Source organism: Manis pentadactyla, chromosome 2, assembly GCF_030020395.1.
Source record: "Manis pentadactyla isolate mManPen7 chromosome 2, mManPen7.hap1, whole genome shotgun sequence".
NCBI lineage: Eukaryota > Metazoa > Chordata > Mammalia > Pholidota > Manidae > Manis > Manis pentadactyla.
In genome coordinates, this window is record NC_080020.1 from 173,604,245 (window position 1) to 173,625,211 (window position 20,967).

General features: G+C 40.7%; 2 protein-coding genes across 2 annotated transcripts; one reads left to right on the plus strand and one right to left on the minus strand.

The window, feature by feature from the left end:
* Positions 1-1,051: 1,051 nt before the first annotated feature.
* Positions 1,052-13,883, plus strand: LOC118934832 (RNA/RNP complex-1-interacting phosphatase-like). Its single transcript, XM_057497090.1, is given in 7 exon segments — positions 1,052-1,213; positions 1,216-1,261; positions 2,696-2,771; positions 5,552-5,683; positions 7,206-7,329; positions 10,655-10,715; positions 13,472-13,883. Coding segments are annotated over 7 exon segments (531 nt in total). The 5' UTR covers positions 1,052-1,161; the 3' UTR covers positions 13,512-13,883.
* Positions 13,884-14,016: 133 nt separating this feature from the next.
* C2H2orf78 (chromosome 2 C2orf78 homolog) lies at positions 14,017-20,792 on the minus strand. Its single transcript, XM_057497543.1, has 3 exons — positions 20,784-20,792; positions 17,971-18,103; positions 14,017-15,129 (listed from the first exon to the last, which is right to left on the minus strand). Exons 1-3 carry the CDS (start codon positions 20,790-20,792, stop codon positions 14,381-14,383), a joined length of 891 nt encoding a protein of 296 aa, XP_057353526.1. The 3' UTR covers positions 14,017-14,380.
* Positions 20,793-20,967: the final 175 nt, after the last annotated feature.

A 20,967-nucleotide genomic window follows, 5' to 3' on the forward strand; every position in this document is an offset into this window, starting at 1 on the left:
TGCCTGATACTGTGTGCACATTTCAGACTTAAGCTTCCTTCTTACCTCTGTGCTATTTCTTGGCATTTTCTAAAATGTAAATACATACTTGTCCACATCTAGCATGATACCTGGCCCATGACAGGAATCCAAAAGAAGGTCCACTAAGAGTGGGAATGTAGGTTGATAGAATACTTTTGGAGAGTAGTTAGGCTGTATCTTGCAGAAAATCTTTTAAGTTTGCATATCCTTCATTCCAGCAATTCTACTAGGAATTTAGATATAGTTGTACACATGTGTTAGGTGACAGACAGCAAGCAACTAAAACCCCTAACTAGGTACTCCTTTCTCTGAGGTCGCCCGCACCTTCTAAGTGCGGAACCTTTTAATTTTAAACTCTCTCTTTTCAACCTTTCAGGGCGCTTCTCTCTCTCTGAGGTCGCCTGCACTTTTTCTCCAAATAACTTTAATACTTTTACTCTGCTTCACTACTGTGTCTCTGCCCTTCAATTCTTGGTCGTGGCGGGACAAGAACCGAGGAAAGCACACAAGGCTCCCCGAACACATGTATAAGGATGCTCACATTGCAGCCTGTCTTTAAGGAGGACAAAAAATTGAAAACAACTGAAAGTTAATCAATATTGGACAGGTTATGTAAATTGTGGTACTTATAATCACGGGAGTACATTGCAGCCTTTAGAAAGAATAAAAAGGACGTTTGCATAAATTGACCAGGAAAATCAGCATCTAAGATAGATTGAAGAAAATACATATAGTATGGTGCTTTTATATAAAATAGAAGATATGCATATATGTATAAACAGGTACCTAATATATTTGAGTACATATACAGTAAATGTGAATGTAAGCCCTTGGAAAATGTCCGAAGAACCGCACAAGGAAATGGAGGAGTGGGACTTGATTTTGATCTCATGTCCTGTACTACTTGATTCTGGCGGGTGTGTAAGCTCATCGACCTGCGCTACCCACCGCCGGCTAAGGAGGGCGCTGTGGCCTCCAGCATCCAGTCGGCCGGTGCCGCATGCGCAGTAGAAGGAGCTGAGGCGCTGTCTGTGTTGCTGCCTAAACTCTTCCGGTACAAAGTCTTGTTCTGGCCCAGAGGGAGCCGGGCTGGCGGCTTTGGGGCTCTTGGAGTTGGGTGGACGGCGTCTTGGGGCACAGATGAGCCAATGGCATCCTGCCCGCTACGGTTGGGGCGGGAGAGGCGTTTTTTCCGACGGCCCTCCGGCGAGAGGAAGGGTGGAAGCCACGCCCCCGAAAGGTGAGCCGCCTCGGCCCGGTGCGGGCCCGTCCCGCTCGCAGCTCCCGAGCCTCGGTAGCTGCCTGAGCGCTGCCGCCGCGCGTGGCCCGCGCGCCTCTTCCTGGGAGGCTGTGACGCTTTCGCTGCTCTGCTCACAGTAGCTGACGTGGACACTATGATTTTTTTATTTCTCCGCCGGCCTTATAAAAGCGAGGCGCGGGCCATGGTTCCCCGGCTGAAATAGAGAGGGACTGCCCTTTAAGTTGGGACGGTCAGTGTTGGGGACACCCCTTACTTACCAAAATGGAGGCCCCCGCATTCCTCAAGCTGCTCTCATTGCCACAGAAAATATTACTAAGTGCAAGGGTTGAATGAAAAGCCCACCAGTACAACCAAACTTTTCACTGAAAAAACTGTGTGTTGTTTCCAGAAATCGCAAAGGGCATGCTGTTGCTTTCTAACAGGTCTCATTTGAGAACTCGCCCTCTGTATATTCAAATGATTAATTTTGAGGCTTTGCTTTCAGTGAACTCTAGTGCTTTGAGACCTTGCTTTCCGCCATCTCAAAGCTCATTAAGTCCCCTTCTTTTTATGTCCTGAATATCTTTTCAATCTGTCCTCTCTCCTCCATCAGCATGCTAATACAGAACTTGCCTGATCGGTTGCTTTTAGGTCCTAATTACTGTATATATTTATTGATTCTTGTTTCCGTTCACTCCGTTCTTCACATAAGACATCTTTTTAATACGCAGCTGGGAAAGTTCACATAACTATCGCACAAAAGCATTGCTTTAAGAATAAAAACAAACTCTTTTCCATGGCCTTTAAGACTCTGCGTGGTCTTGAATCCCCTCTTTCCCCAGACTCATCTTGTGTCTCTTTGGCCCTAACTTTCTATACTTAAGATATGCTGAATTAACCTTAGTTAATTCTATATAAAATCCTACCGAAGGCAGCATAAATACTACCTTTTACTGTTACCCCTAGCCTTATTAAGTGAAGTTCACGGCCCCCTTGCCTATCAAATTTTCTTTTAAAATATGAACTTGAAGTTCACTACGGTTGCGTTTGATGGCATTGGTTGTATCAGGACTAAAAATAAAGTGTAAAGGAAAAGAGTTAAACTGTTTCAGTGAACATGTGTGTATTAATGGCACCTTAGTGTTCAGGATTGGGCTAGATTTTACTGGGGATGCAGAAGTTCTGGCCGCCTCTGGTTTTAGATGTGTCTTATTTGTTGAGCCCTTTGCACTGTTCTGTTGCCTTGTCTGTTTTCGAGATGGGGAAGCAGAAAGAAGGGGAGTATAGGTTGATACTAGGTGGAGCAGTGAAATGCAGAGTAGAGAGAAGAGAGGACCTACTTTTGGGTTCTGCTTTTCATTTTCAAGGAGATTTCATTCTATGCAGAGAGACTGGCTGACCTAAAATTTGGCTAATAAAAATTTGTATTAATAGGTGGAAAGACTATATCCCAGTTGGACAGCGGATGCCAGGAACCCGTTTCATTGCTTTCAAAGTTCCTTTGAAAAAGGTAAGCAGTATTCTTTAAGAAATCCAAATTCACCGTGTAGAACACTGGTTCTCAACCCTGTCACACCTCATCTTCCCTTTTTTGTAGCAAATACTTTGTAATACCCTTTGGTATCCTGAAATGAAATTCATATAAGTACAACCTACTTCCATACTTAATTTTTAAGAAAGAAAAACAATGTAATGCTCTAGCCATAACATAAAGAATAAATAAGATATAGAAATTCAAAATAACGTAATATATATTTACATTTCAATAGGTAAATGGCCATAACTATGCTAGACATAAAGAAATAGTTACTTCTTTCGTGAATTCAAAAAACTAAATGAGGACTGATGTAGGTGAATTATTTTGCCTAAGTGGCCGGAGTTTCCATAATCATGAACAGCTCTTACTTAGCAGATTTCCAAATAAAGCAAAGCCTTCACTTGGTCGATAAGGTGATGACTGTCCTGGAAAATGGATTATACATTAAAACTGCAAAAAAAGCCTTCATGTTTATTCTTGAAATGAAGTTTGATTCTAAGGCTTAACTCACGAACAATTTTTTCACCTACATGAATGTTGACTAGAACATTCAGAAGTCATTAGGGGGTAAGACACATTTGTAGGACTGTTCTGAATTTGGCCAGATGCCTGGCATCTATGACCCTATGCACTAAATGCCATTGAGACACCTTTGTTACCACTGTCACAATTGAAAAAATAACCTGGATCAGTACGGTCATGATTTCAGCATGGAAACTCTGACAATTGAACTCAGAAAGGGATAGGTGGGGAAAGGATTTGACTGACATAAAAAAGGTGAAGAGGTTCATGTTTCTAATTAAACTGCCCAGCATAGCGTGGATTTGTCTGTGGAAGAACTCAACTTTTAAAGTATGGGGAATTGATGTAATTTGTGACTCATAGGTCAGGGTTCCTATTTTACTTGCTATGTCATTCTTTTGCATCTCTGTGCTTAAAATCTTAGTCGCTTCATAAAGTTAAACATGTGGTTCTTATTTACATCCACCAACCCCAAGCATAGTGTTTTTTGACATATAATAAATACTTAACAATTTTTGTTGAATGAATGGACTCCCCACCCGCATTTGCAGTTCCTGAGGGGTTGCTCCTGTATTCCTCCTTTCTGTGTGATCGTCCCAATGCCTCAATTGCCTATTCCATGGCCTGTAAAAGTGGATTACTGAGGTTCCACGAGGGTCCCTGCTCAGTGCCTGTCTGGAAGTCCACCAGCAAGAGAAGCACAGGGAGACTCTTCAGTTTCCTTTCCTCCACGTGGCCCCAGGTCTCTTGCACACTCACTATAAAAAGCTTCTCCTGGCTCTGTGTACTCAAGTAGTTTTATTCAATGTTCGGATTAAGGTACCATAAAGGGGATAACAGGGCTGTAGAACCACTCCCAGTGTACCCCCTGTTCATACAGTAGAGTCAGGAAGATGAAATATCTCTGTGTGGCAATGAAGTGTAACATTGGTCTCCTGTGTGATTTATGGAAGTCACCAAAGAAAAGCAGCCTCAGTACTTGCAGTCTCTCCTCAAGCACACTGGAATACAAAGGAGAATATGTTAAGTGTCAAATATTTGCCATGGCGAGAAATACCTGGGAGTTCAAAGGAGGGTAAAACCGTAATAGGGTTAATCAAGGAAGGCTTCCTAAAGGGTTAACATAAATTGGTTATCTGAAATTAGTCATTGTTCAGATAGCTGAAGGTGGCATTTGATCCATCAGCTCCAACTTTGTGAGAAACTGGAGAGAGTATATGCCTTGATGTAATTAATTTACTCTTCAAAACTTTTACAGTATTATGCAGAAGACTCAACACCATAAATCTGTCAAATCTTGTGTTAATTATAAATTTATCATCATCTCAAATAGGCTGATTCCAAAATTCATATTGAAGAATAGACTTAAGTAGCCAGGAAATTTTTGAAAAAGAAGAATAATGGTGGAAGGGGGACATCTAGCCGTACCAGATATTAATCTATATTAAAGTGTTGCTGGACCATAGGTGCTTTTTAGGGCAGTGAAACTATTCTGTATGTCACTGTAAGGGTAAATACTTGTCATGATACATTGGCCAAAACCCATAGAATGTACAATATGTTGAGTGACTCTTAACATAAACTAGGGACTTCAGTTGATAATGATAGATCAGTGCTGGTTCATTGGTTCTAACAAACGGACCACACTGCTCTGGAATATTGATGGTAAGTCTTTGTCTGGTGAAGGAGAGAGTATAATTGGGAGCTCTCTGTGCTTTCCACTCAGTTTTGCTGTGAACCTGAAACTGCTCTAAAAACCAGCCTTTTAATTGGTAAAAAAGTATGTTGCTGGCACTTGAATAACCAAACATATCAGTATGGAAAAGAGTACATAAGTAAGCCAAATACATAAAAAAAATCTTTAGCAATAAAAACCACCCTTCACACATATAAATATTCTAGAAGTATTTATAAGTGCCTATTTACAGGCACTCCCCTTGGAGCTGGAGATGCAGTGTGGGACAAAACTGATGTGGTCCTTCAGGGAGTTTACTGTCTGGCTGGGAGACCAACATGAAACAAATAAACAGAGAAATAAATTATAGAAGTGAGCTTATTTTCTTTCTCTAATTTTCTGAAAGAAAGGATTATACAATAGTTTGTAACTTCCAGAAGAGTGGAAATTTTCCTTTGCATCTCATTGTTAGCATCACAGGACTTGAATAAATGGGTAATAAAATAAAGGATATTAAGCACCCATCTGCTCTTTCTTACCTCATTCTCTCTGCCAGAGTTTTGAAGAGAATCTTGCTCCAGAAGAATGTTTTTCCCCCTTGGATCTTTTTAACAAAGTCCAAGAACAGAATGAAGAACTTGGACTGATTATTGATTTAACATATACTAACTGCTATTATAAGCCAGAGGTAAGTGAAACTCTTAATTGAAAAGAACCTTTCAGATACTGTATTAGTTCATAGTAATTCAGTAGTTATCATCTTACATTAAGGTGAATCCAGGCTTTCTTTCATGAATAGTTCAAAAAAGGAACCAAATGGTTTCCTTAATTATAGATTTGGCAGTAAGCTTTGTATGTACTTAAGAAATACTGTAAGCTTTCGTGTTCTCTATTTTTGAAAATGAAGTTAACTTGTAGTAAGAATAGTAGTAGTCTAATAGAAAGGAATACCTCGTATGTTCCTACCACTTATTTTAAGTAGTTGCCTGAGCATGTGTAAGCATCAGAGAAAAGACAGTTCTCTCAGTTGCGTGCTTTCTATTCGTAATACCTTGTGCTATTGATACAGAAACCCATATAATCTGTTGGCCATGTAGCATATCAGTGGGAAAGAATTTCCTTCTGACAGTTGCATGGCCTTGGGAGACAATGACACCTAACGTTTGTTAGTATTTGCATAGCAGTTTGCCATGTAAAAACTACTTGCATATACGCTGACTTAGTTGATCCTCGTAAAGGTCCTTTGCTGATGAGGTAGTAGTACTAATATCTCCTAGTGATTGTCTTTTCTGTGATATTAGCAGTCACTGATGACTGATAGCTACGTCCAAAAATTTGTTTAGGGCTTTGAGAAATGGTGAATTCTGTTGTTGTTTTCTTCATTTATTGTCTGGGTATATTTCTATCAGGATAAGTTGCCCCTCATTATCTATTTGGTTGCCCAGATGTAGTGTCATGATTCTTTCCTTTTATTTAAGTTTTCAAAATAATGAGTTGATTCACTAGTATCCTCTAGTGGTGACCAATGAGATTTTATTTTGTTTATTTATTTGTATCACTGTGGACTCCATTGCAGTTATTATTCTTAACTGAGGCCCCATCTTTGCCCAGTTGGAGCTTCTCAGTTTGGCTCCTGAGTCCTTTTTTATCAGAGCTAGGTCAGAGCTAGGAAATGTGTTTCTTTGTTTGCTTTTAAAATAAAATACATCAAAAGTTCACATTGATACTTTCTGTTTAAGTTCAGAACAACAGGATTTTCAATTAAGCTCTTCTGTCTTTTATCAGTACCTAATTTCTCCCATGCCAAGAATACCAGTTCTCTGAACAGTGTCTGAAATTCGCTTTGTCTCACAATTCAAATCCAAGTTCTTCTCCGACTCTATTCTACTTAAATCACAGCCACTTTGTGGCCCCTGAAATGTAAAATATTAGAACTATTTATGTAATTTTTAGTGACATATACATTCATTCACATGGACTTTGCTTGCAGTTTTATATGCCTATTGACTATCCATCCTGCAGTTTTAATGAAAAGCAAGTGATACGTCCAGGTTGAAGCAGCTTTGGGGGAAAAAAATGGCTCTTTTAGCAGAATTACTGACATGCCAAGTTTATTATAATCTCTTGGTTTTCTTCTGGCTCCTCTAATTCATTTCTAATTCTTTCCCTACAAATGAAATAATACACATTTTCATTGTTTTGCATTTTAGGACTTACCAGAAACTGTTCCTTACTTAAAAATTTATACGATTGGGCATCAAGTATCTGATGATGACACTATTTTTAAATTCAAATATGCTGTTAATGGGTTTTTGAAAGAAAATAAAGATAATGGTGAGTGTTTTTTTTTGTTCTTACCTGAACTTCAGTATGCATTTTGAATGGGGTTGGGAGTTTTTAATATTTTTAATAGTTTTGCCATTCTGCCTACTGTGTTTAATATTATTAAACTGGAAATGTCAGATGTCAGATGCTAATAGAGTGAGGTGATACTTCTTCTTATGGCCACAAAGTTAGTTTGGAAAGTGATTTTAGTGAGAGATATGAACTGAACTAGCTTATTCACCTATTTTTTAAAAATTTGAATGGGAAATATAAAAACGTTCTTTTATATATTGGTTAAGAGGTGAGACATAAAGGAAAAGATAAAGAATCTCAGGGTCTTAGAGCATATAAAAGAGACAACAAAAGGCAAAGGTTAGGAGTGAGAGAGACCCCTCAAAGTGAAAAAAATGGACCAGTGGAGTGGCATCCTCATCATAGGTATTTAAGATATTCCTGCTATTTTTCCACTTTGGATTCAACTGGGGAAGGACACTGCCACCTCTTACTGTCATTCTGCAGACAGAAAGAACTTAAAAAGGCCAGTGTTTTCTTGTTCCTGCTTTAAAGTCTACCTTACTCTGTTGCAAATAGATCTTAATAGCTTCCAAATTTTAAGGATCCATGTGCCTTTTTCTGGCATCTCACTATCAGCAAGACTATTGTATTTGTCATATTGTAAAACTGAGGTCTCTTGTCTTTAGAAAGTGACTGGCCCACAGCATGAAGTGTTCATTTTGCCATCTTTCTAAATTTAGCTTGAGAAATATACACTATTGAGCTGGACAGACAGTAATATTGCATATGTGTGTGTGTATATATATATATATATATATATATATACATATCAACAGGGAGTAGGGGAAAAAGAATAGAGATGGCAGTGGGAAGTTAGGGGATGAAAGAGAGAGACAGGAGTTTTAAGATTAACTTTTAAACTACAACCTTGTTGTTTAATGCGGGCTCTAGGTCTTAAATATCAGAAGCCCCATTCACATATCTTCCCTACACTTCGACTTTAGAACTTGAGAGGCTGAGCCTTGAGCAGGGCATCTATAGAGGAGGTAAATTTTCTAATTTGTATAAATTGTAGTTACAGAAACATCACCTCTTAAGATGTTAGGGAGCCGCTGCCAGCTTGCTCGCTCCTCCAGGCTCCTTTCCCTAGAACTACCGTATGGCATCCCGTCTGTTCCATGAGGGCTAAAGGTCCCTGAGAGTGCCCGAGGACCCATTGGTAAATCTCAGTCACTCTCGGGTGTAGTCGTTGCACAGGCTGGTCCTGTGTTGGTCGTCTGCCCCCATGGTGCTAACTTGACGGGGCTCTGCCGTAGCGGTCTCGGGGCCTTGCTTATCATCCATTCTGGCCACCTCTGTGATAGGCCCCTCCACAGACACCAGCTCCCAGATGAAGAGGACAAGGCATTTTCCACCTCCTAGAACTGGTAGAGCCTCAGAAAATAAATCGATTCAGTAAATGCTGAGTGTCTCTTAGTTTTATTGTTACAATATGGGAATACAGTGTAAATAAGATTTTGTTCAGTAGAAATGTATAGTTATCTAGGACATTAAACATGTAGCAACTGTAAGACAGTGGGTTAATTATAATAAAAGAATTAAGTGCAACGGGAAGAGGGGAGCCTGAGGAAGGCCTCACTGAGGAGACAGCATCTGGGCTAGGTGGTGAGAGGATTTCACTAAAATGAGGAAAGGACAGCCCCGGTATCAGGAAATGTACAAAAGGCACAGAGATTGGACATGTGCCATGGAGAGGCAGCTCTGCTGGGTGAGGGGGTAGTGTGAAAGGGTGAGGAATTCATATGTTCACTTCCAACAAATATTTATATGATACCTGCTAAGTTGAAGGCACTGTTGTGGGAATTAGGAGCAGAGGACAGTTCTTGCTCCTCCATCCTCTGCATTCTAGCTGGGGAGAGAGAATGAAGTGAGTACATGGAATGTCATGATGATAAGTGCTTTGGAGAGCACCAAACAGGATGGAGAAGGGAGGGAGTGTGCTGGGTGGTCAGGGAAGGCGTATGAAGGTGTTGTTTGAGGACAGCCTAAAAGGAAATGAGGAACCAAGCCACTGGGTATTAGAGGGGTGTTGGAAAAGTGTCCTAAAGCAGAGGGAATAGTGGTACAAAGCCTCTGAGGCACGACTATGCTCAGCATGTTTAGGACTTGTAAGGAAGTCAGTGTGGCTGGAGTAGGGAGGGAGCACTGAGTTTAGAGCAGTAGAAAATGGGATCAGAGAGGCTGGCCGTGCCAGGAGGGAGGTGGGTCATGCAGGCCCTTGTAAGCCATAGTTTGGATCATTGTGGAATTACAGGTGAGTTGGAAACACAGATTGATATCTTTATAAAGAGTTCTAAATCCTATGTTCAGAGTGTGGGCATTACTGTATGCTAAATGAAGATTTTTAAGCAAGGGAGTAACCCAACCAAGTTTACATTTAGGAAAGATAACATCTTCCATATGGAGGAGCAATTGAAATAGTAGCTATTAGAAATAGGGAGGTAGTAATCCAGACAGGAAAAAACAAGTCCTTTCTTACGATATACCAGCTAGTCACAGACTTATGCTTTGCAGGCGTAAATAAACTACAGTTTTAAAATTTAATTTCTATATAATGTTTTTAAATGTTGGACTAAGAAATACCGTGGCATACTTGGAGAAATCTTAGACTTGATTCTAGACTTTGTTCTGTTTGCCTGCTGTGTAGCTTAGACTTACATATTTCCAAGTCTTGCTTTTTCATCATAAAATAGGGGCAGAGCTCTTCATCTGGGTACTTGACAGGGTGCAGGGGCCTGTGGTGTGCGGGGAGCAGGCAGTGAGAGGAGGAGCAGAAGCACCTTGGGGCCTTGAAGGGAGTGCTACGGGAGTTGTTCTTTTTAATAATTCAGCATCAAAAGTGAATGCCTCCCATTTATGTCTCTCAAAACCAAATTTCATTCTTCTTCTAGCCTGTTTTGTTTTTTTTCCCACTCCCTTTTCCTGTACTGAAATCAATGACTGATGGGCACTCTCTAGGAAGACAGATGGGTTTATCTCAGTATGGTTTAGCTGTTCGGACCTGACCAGGCCTTCTCCCGTCTATACCCTTGTGTCTAACTGGGGGCTCTTCACAGTTTCCCAGAGACAGTGAATTTTGACTTTTATTAGATAATTCTTTATAGTATGTTCCTAAACACAAAATCACATTCCTCTTCAGAGTTATTCCTTTTCAGGGTAGTGGTAGTGTTGTGTGACTAAGAAATGTCACTCTCCAGAAAGGCGCATCACTTGTTGGTAGTGTGCCAACGTGACTTTAACTCTATTCCCTGTTTTACAGACAAACTTATTGGCGTCCACTGTACCCATGGTGTAAACAGGACTGGCTACCTCATCTGCAGGTGAGTTGCCAACCTCGAGAGGCAGACCCTGTTCCAGTTGTTTGGTTTACAATAGTAATGTAAGCTGGTTGCAGAAAATCAGCGTAGAAACTTATGAAGGAGAAAGCGGTCTTACCCCCACCCAGAGATACCACCGGAAATCGTTTAACCTGTTTTTTCAGACTTTAAAAATGCAGACATAAGCATATACATGTACTTTAATGGTATGATATTTATTTACTTATTTATTTTGAGAAGGGATTTTATTTTTTATTTTTATTAAAAAATTTTTCATGAAGTATAGTTGACATACTAATTTCAGGTTAATGGTATTATATTTAGACATCCTGTTTTATAATTTAGTGTATGGCAGATGTCTTCGTATAAAAGTCTTTGGAGACCTCATTCTTTTTTAAGATTGCATTGCTCCTTCGCTTACTGATGACCATAAGAAAGTCATAAGTTGTTGGTATTATAAAATATTGAAGTAATGAATATTCCTGTATGAACATCTTTGAATATATATATATATATATACTATCTTCTCAGAGACAATTTTACTCAGAATGGAATTTCTGAATCAGAGCAACCCTTGTGTTTTTGTGGATGTTGCTGCACTGTGCCAATATTTGTTCATTCAGTAAATATGTATTAGGCATCTTCTTTGTGTAAGCACTGTGCTGGGTGCTGGCAAAAAGACTTGTGAGACTTTGTGGGCAGAGAGACTTGACCAGCCTTCTCTGAATCCTACCAGTCTAGAGAGGGAATAGATACTCAAGAATCACATAGTTGCCTGTAGAATTACAACCCGAACAAGTGTGGACAGGTATATCTACATGTGAAAACTTATATCTATCTACGTGTGGAAACTTATATCTATCTATATCTATCTATCTATCTATGTGTGGAAACATATCTATCTGTCTATCTACGTGTGGAAACTTATCTATATGTATCTACGTGTGGAAACATATCTATCTGTCTATGTGTGGAAACTTATATCTATCTGTCTATCTACGTGTGGAAATTTATCTATCTATCTATCTACAGCTGGTAACCAAAGTGGCACCAACAATCCTATCAGCTCTTACATTATTATATAGCCATAGGAGTCAGCAATTTCCATTTCCTTTTCCCTTTCAATGAAAAACTGTATTTTCCCCAAGGAGGTGTATTTGGCAGCATTCTCACACTCTTGTTGAGCCTGCCTCTTCATAGCCTCCCGCTCTGGCCTCTGCTCTTCTGTGATGGGCTCTGACACTTCTGGCCCAAGGATGTCAGATATCCTCCATGGACGTGGTATGAAGAAGTAGACCTCTTGGTTTACATACGGGCTTTTAGGCTTGGGTGGAGGCTGGTTCTGGGGCACAGCAGTGGGAATGGGCTCCTGCTGGAGAGAAGTGCAAAGTGATGTTCTGTAGGGTACAGGTCTAGAAGCAGCGGACTGGGTGACACTAGGCTGGGTAGACTTGGTCAGGTCTGGTTGGGTTGAGTTGGTCGAGACTGGACCCAGAGATGAGCAGGCAGGAACTGTTAAAGATGGAGGAGCTTGCTGGGATGAATCGACTGCAGTAGACTGAGCTGCACTTGTAGAGCCAGGCTGGGTAGAGGAAGCCAAAGCTGGCTGGTCTGAGGCTGGAGACTGTCGCCTACGAGGAACTCGGCAAACTGGAGACCTTTCCTCCGTCGGAAAAGGCAAAGGCATCAATTTGAGCTTCCCAGGATGTGGCAGTTCATTCTGAGATGGAGATGGACACTCTTTTTGACACTGCCATCTGGTTTCTGGGCTTTGACATGAGTTTTCTGAGGACTTTTACCCTCACACTGAGTATTCAGCCGAGGTTTGGTGGCCGGGGGTGGCTGGGGGTCTTTGGGGTTCCTTGAATTTCCCAAGTCCTGGGAAGAAGAGAATCGAGGTTTCTTATCAATCTTCTTCCCCAGTGCATGAAAGTACTGCACAGACTCCAGCATGTGCATGCCTAGCCTACTTAGAGGTGTTTTAAAGTTCTCTTGGCTGAGCTCAGGTTCATTTTTCTTACGCTTCATCCTGGGAATGGTTGGCTTTTTTTCTGCTGTGACTTTGTTTGCAGACTGCTCACCCTCTTCAGCTTTCTTGGAGTTCCTTTTTCTGGTTCTTGTGGTCTTCTCCTGTGCACAGCTCCTAGTTTTTCTGGTTCTCCTTGGTGCAGTTATTGGAGATTTGCGTCTAGAACGCTTGGACTTGTTCACAGGAGCCTCGTCACCATCTGCAACATTGAAAATACTCACGTTTCCCTCCGGTGCCTCGGGAGCACCACTGAGAGGCTCAGAGGCTTCATGTTTATTCTTCCTTGCTTGACCAGAAGACCTCTTTTTGGCACATGACCTTTCCTGCACCTGGTTTAATTCGGTGGCTCTGGTATCTTGGGTTTTGATCACCTTGGGACCTTTGGACTGAATAAGGTTTTTCAAGGAACTGAAGAGCTGATGAAGGTGACTGTCTCCTGCCTGGGCAGCAACGTTTGCAAAACTGCTTCTCGATTCATTCTCATTTCCAAGTGTGCTTTGGTCCTCAAGGCTCAGGCTGTTCTTCCCCAGATCAGTGTTTTCAGAACGAGGCTGCTTCTCTCGGTTGAGGGGATCAGTGTAGGCCAGGAGATGGTGAGTATCAGGGATGTGTATAGGCAGTAGTACATCATCTTGGTTTTCTACTGGGATCTGGGAGGCATCCAGAGGCTTCGAAAGCTTGTTTTTACTATCCTCCAAATTGTTATTCGGTGTTTGTTCCTCGTTTTTAGCTGGAGGAAGTGCCAAGGGATTACCAGAACTCTGGACTGAAGCTCTAACTGAAATGCCCCCAACCTCAGGTGGTGGGTTACTCTCAAGTGTCTGGCTATGTGGAGGTTGTGGCAGACAAAATATCTGGTTTGGAGGCTGCAAACCCCGGGAAGTCTCCATCGCTACAAAGGAACAAGGAAGAAGTCAGTCTTTGGTAAGTGAGATGCTTCTAGATGCAACACAGAAACCATGCACTGCTCAACACGGACAAGACTTTTCTACTAGTTCTTAAGAGTCATGGGCAGCACCCTGTGCTAGGAGATAGAGGAGGCAGCTGTTCTAGTTCTTACTGCTGATCATTTGATGTCACTGTTGCTTGGTTTCCTTTGTACTTCATAGGACTTTTATAAGTCAAGTAAAAGGTAAAAGTGATTTTTAAAATATGAAATGTTTTACAAGGCCTAGCAGTCTTATATGTAGTCTTCAGTAGTCCTCTCTGCTTTCCTGAGAAGTTAAGAACACCTCACCCTATAGACTAAGAGAGAGAATGGAGTTCTTCCTGATGAAATACATAAGCAAGGACAGATTCATAGCCTGCTTGTTTTGGACAAGATCCCAGAACAAAAGGTATTAAATCCTGGTGTCAGTTAAGAAAGTGAGGGAAAGTTAAACTGGTGCTAGCACAATAAGTGAAATGCCTTCCAAAAATCAGGACTAGATCAGGAAACGGGAGTTCCTTGCCATGTGGGAGTGTGCAGGGGGACTGATGAGCTAGGGCCGTGAAAAGCATGGTATCCCTTGGCACGCTCTATGTACATGTGGCATAGATGGCTGTTACAGTGTCCTGCCTTCCCACCTCCATTAGGTCTGAAAATGAAGAGCACTGAGAGAGAGTGGTGGTTATTAAAGTCTCAGGACTTGAACTCTACCTATTTGACCTTTCTTTTGAATGCTGACCTTATTCCTCTCCATACTTGCTGTTTGCACTCACCTTGAAAACGTGTTTCTGTGATGGTTTGAGCAGACACGTAGTAGTAGATTCCAGATGTGGAGACTGGTGGTTGGGTACCTGCGGGCTGAATCTCCTGTAGTACCGTCATTTCTGGTTGAGGGGCAGAGGCCCTACTTCCTGTATTTGTCACAGAGCCATAGGATTGCCAGCAGGGGACAAGTTCTCCAGATCGCAGAGTCCCCATTGTGCCTTGATTGTAATAATATATCTGGCTCCCTTGCTGGTACAGATGTGACAGGCTATGTCCCTGATTTAGCATCTGGGATGGTGTTCCCTGAACAAGCCTGCCAGAAAGTGATGGATACACAGGGACCATGTAATTGGCATACAAAGTCTGAGCATACTGCGTTGCCGTGCACATGGCTCTGTTCTGGTTAGTGGCAGTCATAGTGAAGTCTCCAACTGAAGTGGAGATCTGGCGCTGGCTGGTAACTGCAGACAACACAGTTGTGCTGGAATGTTGGTAAAGGTAGGCAGTCCCCATGAGTGGCTGGAAAGAGGTGCCAGAGGCTGATGGCGGCAGCCATGTTGAACTGGCAGTGGGAGCAGAGACTCTGGAGAAATCGCAGACTCTTCCTGTTAAGGAAGAAGCTGCATGGCTCACCACAGGAACAGGGAACTTCAGAGAATGTGAAGTTCCAAGTAAAGATGGATTTTGGAAATTTTCTGTAGGGAAAAAAAATCAGTGAGGTTGAAAATTCTCTGTCAGAGTTGCAGCATTACCTTAAAGTTGCTGCTATCAGGAAGACTGTAACATCAACTCACTGGAGACAGCAAGAATCAGTCCGTTTCTGATGGTTCTCAGTGCTGGAGCAGTTTGGTATCCTTCAGTACTCACTGCCCATGCTCCCAGCTTGGGCAGATGTGCAGAAGACCCAGGAGAGGGGTTCCTCATCGTTCTCTAGGCTAGAAGCAACCTTCTCCCTGCCCTTCTTCCCTATGAGCCTGCATTAGTGTCTTCTCCTGTGCTATTTCCTAGAATTGAAGCATTTTAGAACTGGGAGGTCCCTCAAGAACTTCTAATACTCTTATTTTACAAGTGAGGAAACTGAGGCTTAGAGAGGTCAGATGGGCTTGTTCGAGTTCTTCCATTATGTTAGTGTCATTACCAGGTTACAGGACCCGAAGTATCCTGCCTTCCTTGCCAGGACTCTGCTCTGAGCATTACACTGCCCAATACCAGGAGAAATAGTACTTTTCATATGGGGCCCCCCCTTTTTTTTTTGGTCCATTAGAAAATAGCACAGCTGCTCCCATTGTAATCCTCAGTGTCTCATTTTGCTTGTGCAGTTCACATGCTCTTACCCAGAGTTCATGTATAGCTAAGTCCACTTGGTAAATTTAAGGGGTCATTCTTACCCTCTTCAAGCCAGGTTTCTGATCCTCCCTCAAAATGACTACCTGAGAGTGAGTTTCTCAAAAAGTGCTTTTTGAGAGAAAAAAGTTATTTAAACTCTGTGAGCTTTAGGTTATTCATCTATAAAGTGGTTATAATAGTAACAATAATGACAGTAATAATTCATACATGGATAAAAGTGATATTACATATGATTTATATAGAGGAAAATAGAAGTTCTGGAAAGATGAGAAAAATTATGAAAAACGTATCACAAAACTAAAAAAGAAATATGGAGATACTAATGGAAACTGGGGTATGTATGGAGCAAACATTAAGCATAAGTTTACTATTAAATGGAGTTCTGTATCATATGTGCAAAACTATGAAAGTGAATATTGCCTACTGTATGTTAGTGAGTACTACTAACCAAAAAACAGCCCACAGTAGAAGGTGATTTTGAATGAATTCCTAGACAGTACATTCAGGCAGAGAAGATAATATCAGTAAAAAATTGTATAAACAGCAGCAAAATGCAGTAAGTGTGCAAGTAGAGGTAGCTACAATTTTTGTAGAAAAATATTTCAGTAAAAACTGAGGGAAAGCAGAGAGCAAGATACTAAGTATAAAGGAATTCCATTATTGTGCTCTTTCATAGCTGTCTGAATATTAGCCAGCGAGTAACAGATATCAAGCCTAGTAGAAATATATATATTTCAATTAATGTAATCACATAAGAGAAAAGAACACTTAACAAGTATCATGAAGGTTTTAATATTTATCTTAAAAACTACATCATAATCTTCAACATCCAGGAAAATGTCGTCCCCAAAGCCCAGAAAAACCATCATGGCTAGAATTAAATTTGATTTTTTTAATTTAGGAAAACCCAAAGGACTCCACAAAAATTTTATTAGATAAATGTGGAATTAAAGTTGCGGGGCTTGATTTTTCCTTCTTAGAATAGCTAATATCTAAAAGCAGATAATGGCTGTTTATTAGTGTGCTCCCTGTATTAGGAAGAAAATAACTAAAGATAAAAAAGCAGTCTTGACTTGGAACTTATCACAAAAGCAGTTAGTCCTCATTCAAGTGAGGAGATAAATTTTTTTTAAAAGACTTCATTTTATTTTTAATAGTCAAAACATCTACATAGTTTAAAAATCAGAATGACATAAAATAGTGAAAATTCTGTTTCCTTCACTCTCCTAGATAACATAACCATTTTAATTTCTTGTTTATAGGAAGGATGATTTCTAAAATATACTTCTAAAATGTTTACATTCAAAACTGTAAGGTGTCATCTGTGGTTCAGAGAGGCAACAGGAAAAAAACAAACAATTGCATATGCCTTCTGACAAGCTCCTTGTTTGTGATGTGTGATACTCTATCTGGCCTTACTTTCCTTCTTAGTCTACTCATGGAAGCATTTGCTTAAATCAACTGTGTTCTGCCCTGCTCTGAGCAGATTTCACTCTATGCTTTAGCTTTAATTTAAAATCTTTGATTCCTTCAACACTCCACTCAAACTACTCCTTTTTCTTTAGAGCTGCTCCATGCTTGCCTTCATTCTTATATTTTCTCTACCCTCTTGGTTCCTGTTGGCCTGTGCTGATGAAAACAATCTTCAACTTCCTTCCTTTTGAATAGCCCAGTACTCTCTCTCCTCTCTCCTTACTTTCTCTTTTCACCTAGTTTAGATAGAACACTCCAAAATGTGTGGATAGTACTTTTTGAACATCATTAAATTAAAAATAGTTAATTTGATACATTAGTGGAGGGAGGCCACTACAGATGATACATCTCAACATATACTGCCAGTTTTCTACATCACCTTGTTTTCTCTGTTTCTGTTGAAGCACTTTCAAGATACCTCTGATTTCATTTTCTACATGGGTGCCCTTTAAAACTCAATATTGGAAAAGAAAGGGACCAGAGAGAACTAATCTGCCATCCTAATGTAACAGATGAGCAAAAAACAGATTTTCTTGGAGAGTCAATGACTTGTCCAAAGTCACACAGCTAGTAAATGTCAAAGTCAAAACTGAAATTAGGTCTCCAGATTTCTAGCTCAACACTTTCCCCCATTATTTCATGCTATTTTAAATCTGCTACTACATTTAGGGGCAAAAAAAATCTAATGAAAATCTTTAAAAAGTTTCTTTCCTTACCAGACATGGTCAGAGAAGAAGAGGAAACAACAACTGTAGATACAAGAGATGAGGATAATATAGTAGATGATATCTCAGTGACTGAAGCCAAAGAGCACGTGTGTCCAGGATGAATATCACTGGTCACTGGTCGCTTGAGATGATCCAGGTTTATTTATAAGCAGCTCCATGGAAACCCCAAGATTCCAGCAGGTGTAGTAGGTTGGTGGGAGAACGATGTCACAAGCAGGCAGTTTAACAGTATGAGGTAGCCAATATGGAGGTCAGATTCCCAACTAGAAGGCAGGATTTGATGGAGGGAGTAGTAGCAGAGCTAAAACAACACCTAAATGGCTGAGTCTGTAAAGGTGGAATCCTACAAGACAGGTGTGATAGCCTCACTTCCCCCCAGGATCTTATGTTAGAGAAAGAATCTCAACATTTCTTATACATGTTCATTACTATAAAAAACTAAAATTTATAATATATTTTATAACATATATGACACATTTTAAATTATATGTACTGTTCATTAATATCCTTAGGAAGGAGCAACATTTAGGTTGAACAGTTACACTTGTTCTGAAATCATATCAGTTGATCTGTTCAATGAACTTGCCCTTTATTAGGAGCACAGGAAGGGATTAAGGAGCTCTTTCTGTAACTTGGTTCAAGAATTGGATGAATTTGTTGAGTGCACCTTGTGAGGAAAGATGTGGTCCAAGGATCTTTCCTTTTAGTTTCTTCTCCTTGAATCTGATCTTCCTTGGGCTGTGCTGGGGTAAGCCAGGTTGTATTTGCACCTCTATTCTGCTTTCCTTTTTTTCTTCATTATAGGCATTGTTTCTGGGACAAGCCTTGATCTGGCATTCTCACGCTCATGGATGTTACTTTCTGTCAGCTTCCAGCAGCAGGGGTGCTGTTTTTAAGTGCCTGATCCTTCCCAAATTGAGCTCTGCTCATTAGATGCAAACACCAGAGAGCTAGAAGACATCACTGATTGCAAACCTTTCCTCTTCCAGCCTTTGGTTGCAGTTCTTTTGACCATAATTTGTTACGTCTGGCTTCTTAGGCTGCACAGGTATCCTGCCATCCCACTCTTTTATACACGAGAGGCACTGCTGATGTTTTCCCTTTTCCTTCTCACATAGTGTACCCAGTATTGCATTTAGAGTAGTCTCCTCCCCCCTTGCAAACAGGTAGAGTCTTGGAACCCTAGGATTCTCTGCCTGCCATGCTTGGGCACAATGCAGACAAGCTGAGGAAGAGAATAGTTAGAGAAAGAGACCATTCCTGGAGAACAGGGAACAGGCAAGGTGAACAGACACAGGAAGAGAGACTCGTGTGGATTTTTCAGTTTCTGTGAGAATCAAGTTGACACACTTTTAGCCTCATATTAACAAAACAGGCAGTTCAAAATATATGTAATATATTTTACGTAGCTAGATAGTGCAGCAATTGCTATAAATTCTGTACCCTGAAGAGAATAATCATAAATATATTTTCCCACCTTGTTTGATGTCAGAGTACCTCACTTCCTCACTCACTGGTATGTTTGTACACTATAGATGGTTTCTAAAAAGCTCTGGTTTTGTCTACATGGTTTCTCCTTCTCCCATTTTCAAGGAATCCAACATTGTATGATATAGTGCATGTTTTCCTGTTGATGATTGTTTATTTTGAAGCATCATGAGCTATCCTGACTTGATGGATTTAGTGGAGAGATTTAAAAAGGAGTCTGTGAAAAGGTCATTTTGGTGAGTCACACTGTGCATGCAAACATAAGGACAGATGCCTGCCCTCAGTGGCTGAATTGCTTCTGTTTTTGCTCCCTGTTTAGTGTAACTCACTAAGGGCTCTGTGACTGTGATAAAGTGAATTAGGGCTGAGTACCTAGTGATCTATGTGGTGGAAGCTGGTTTGGTGGAGGAAATCTGTGGATCTGTTCCTTGGTGGTATGCCTTTAGAGGTGCCTAGACTGATCTATCTAGGGACTTTCCCAGTGCGATGAGCAGGAGGTATGTGATATGAGATGCCAAAAACCCACATGAAGCATATAGCATAGATGGGACTTCTTTTTCATTTATAGGTCACATATTCATTTGTAGACACATATTTCACTTATTGGCTTACTTTTCCTATTAGGAGATACGAGTCTTTTCAGTGATGGGGGGTGATGCTTATCTGAGAAGAGATTGTGAAGGGTATTGAAGTGTAGAGATAGAACTTAAGCTTAGAAATTTTTCCCAAGATTTTCTCCCTAAGCTTCATATCTCAAATAGCCTCCTTCCATGATATTAGTATGTAACGTGAGGCTAATGACATATGGTAAATACCTGCAAGCCACACCAGTCTCCCTTTTCTCCACTTCCATGGGAATCAAGGGCATTGAAAGGTAATGCAGGTTAGTTTGGTGGTGTAAGATTCGGGTATGTGTGGTAAGACAAATTCTGGTAGCAGTACAATGTTTACATATTGAAATATTCAGTTCCAACATTCAATTCTATTTAGGCAAATCCTTAATTAGGCCTTTCCTGGTTCCCAGCCTTTGTAACTATTTTCTTTCTGTAGACCCAGCCTTTTGATGTTAGCTGCAGGCTCAACATATCTTAAGCCCTACAAGAATCTTAAATGTAGGAGGAAGAACCTAAAGAGCTTTGGTCTAACACTCTGGAACTTAGCATTAAGCCCTACCCTGACCTAAAGACTTATTTTTATGGTTAGATATTGTCTTGTCCCGCAGACCCACCTCCTGTATTTTGTACTCTTCGGGATAACTGGGACTGTCTTGGTATTACATAACAAGTCGATCCACCCCTGAGGCTCTTCCTTACTCTCTCCATTGTCACTTTTTGATTTGATTAAAGACTGAAATCCCTTAAACCCCCGGGGTTTAGTACCTGGGGGCCCTACCAGATAGCAGTAGATTTTGTTAGTGTCAATTATTTGGTGGTTCAGTGCTCCAGATATCCCTCATTCCTATATTTTCCATTCCACTACATACCTATCAAGGCATTC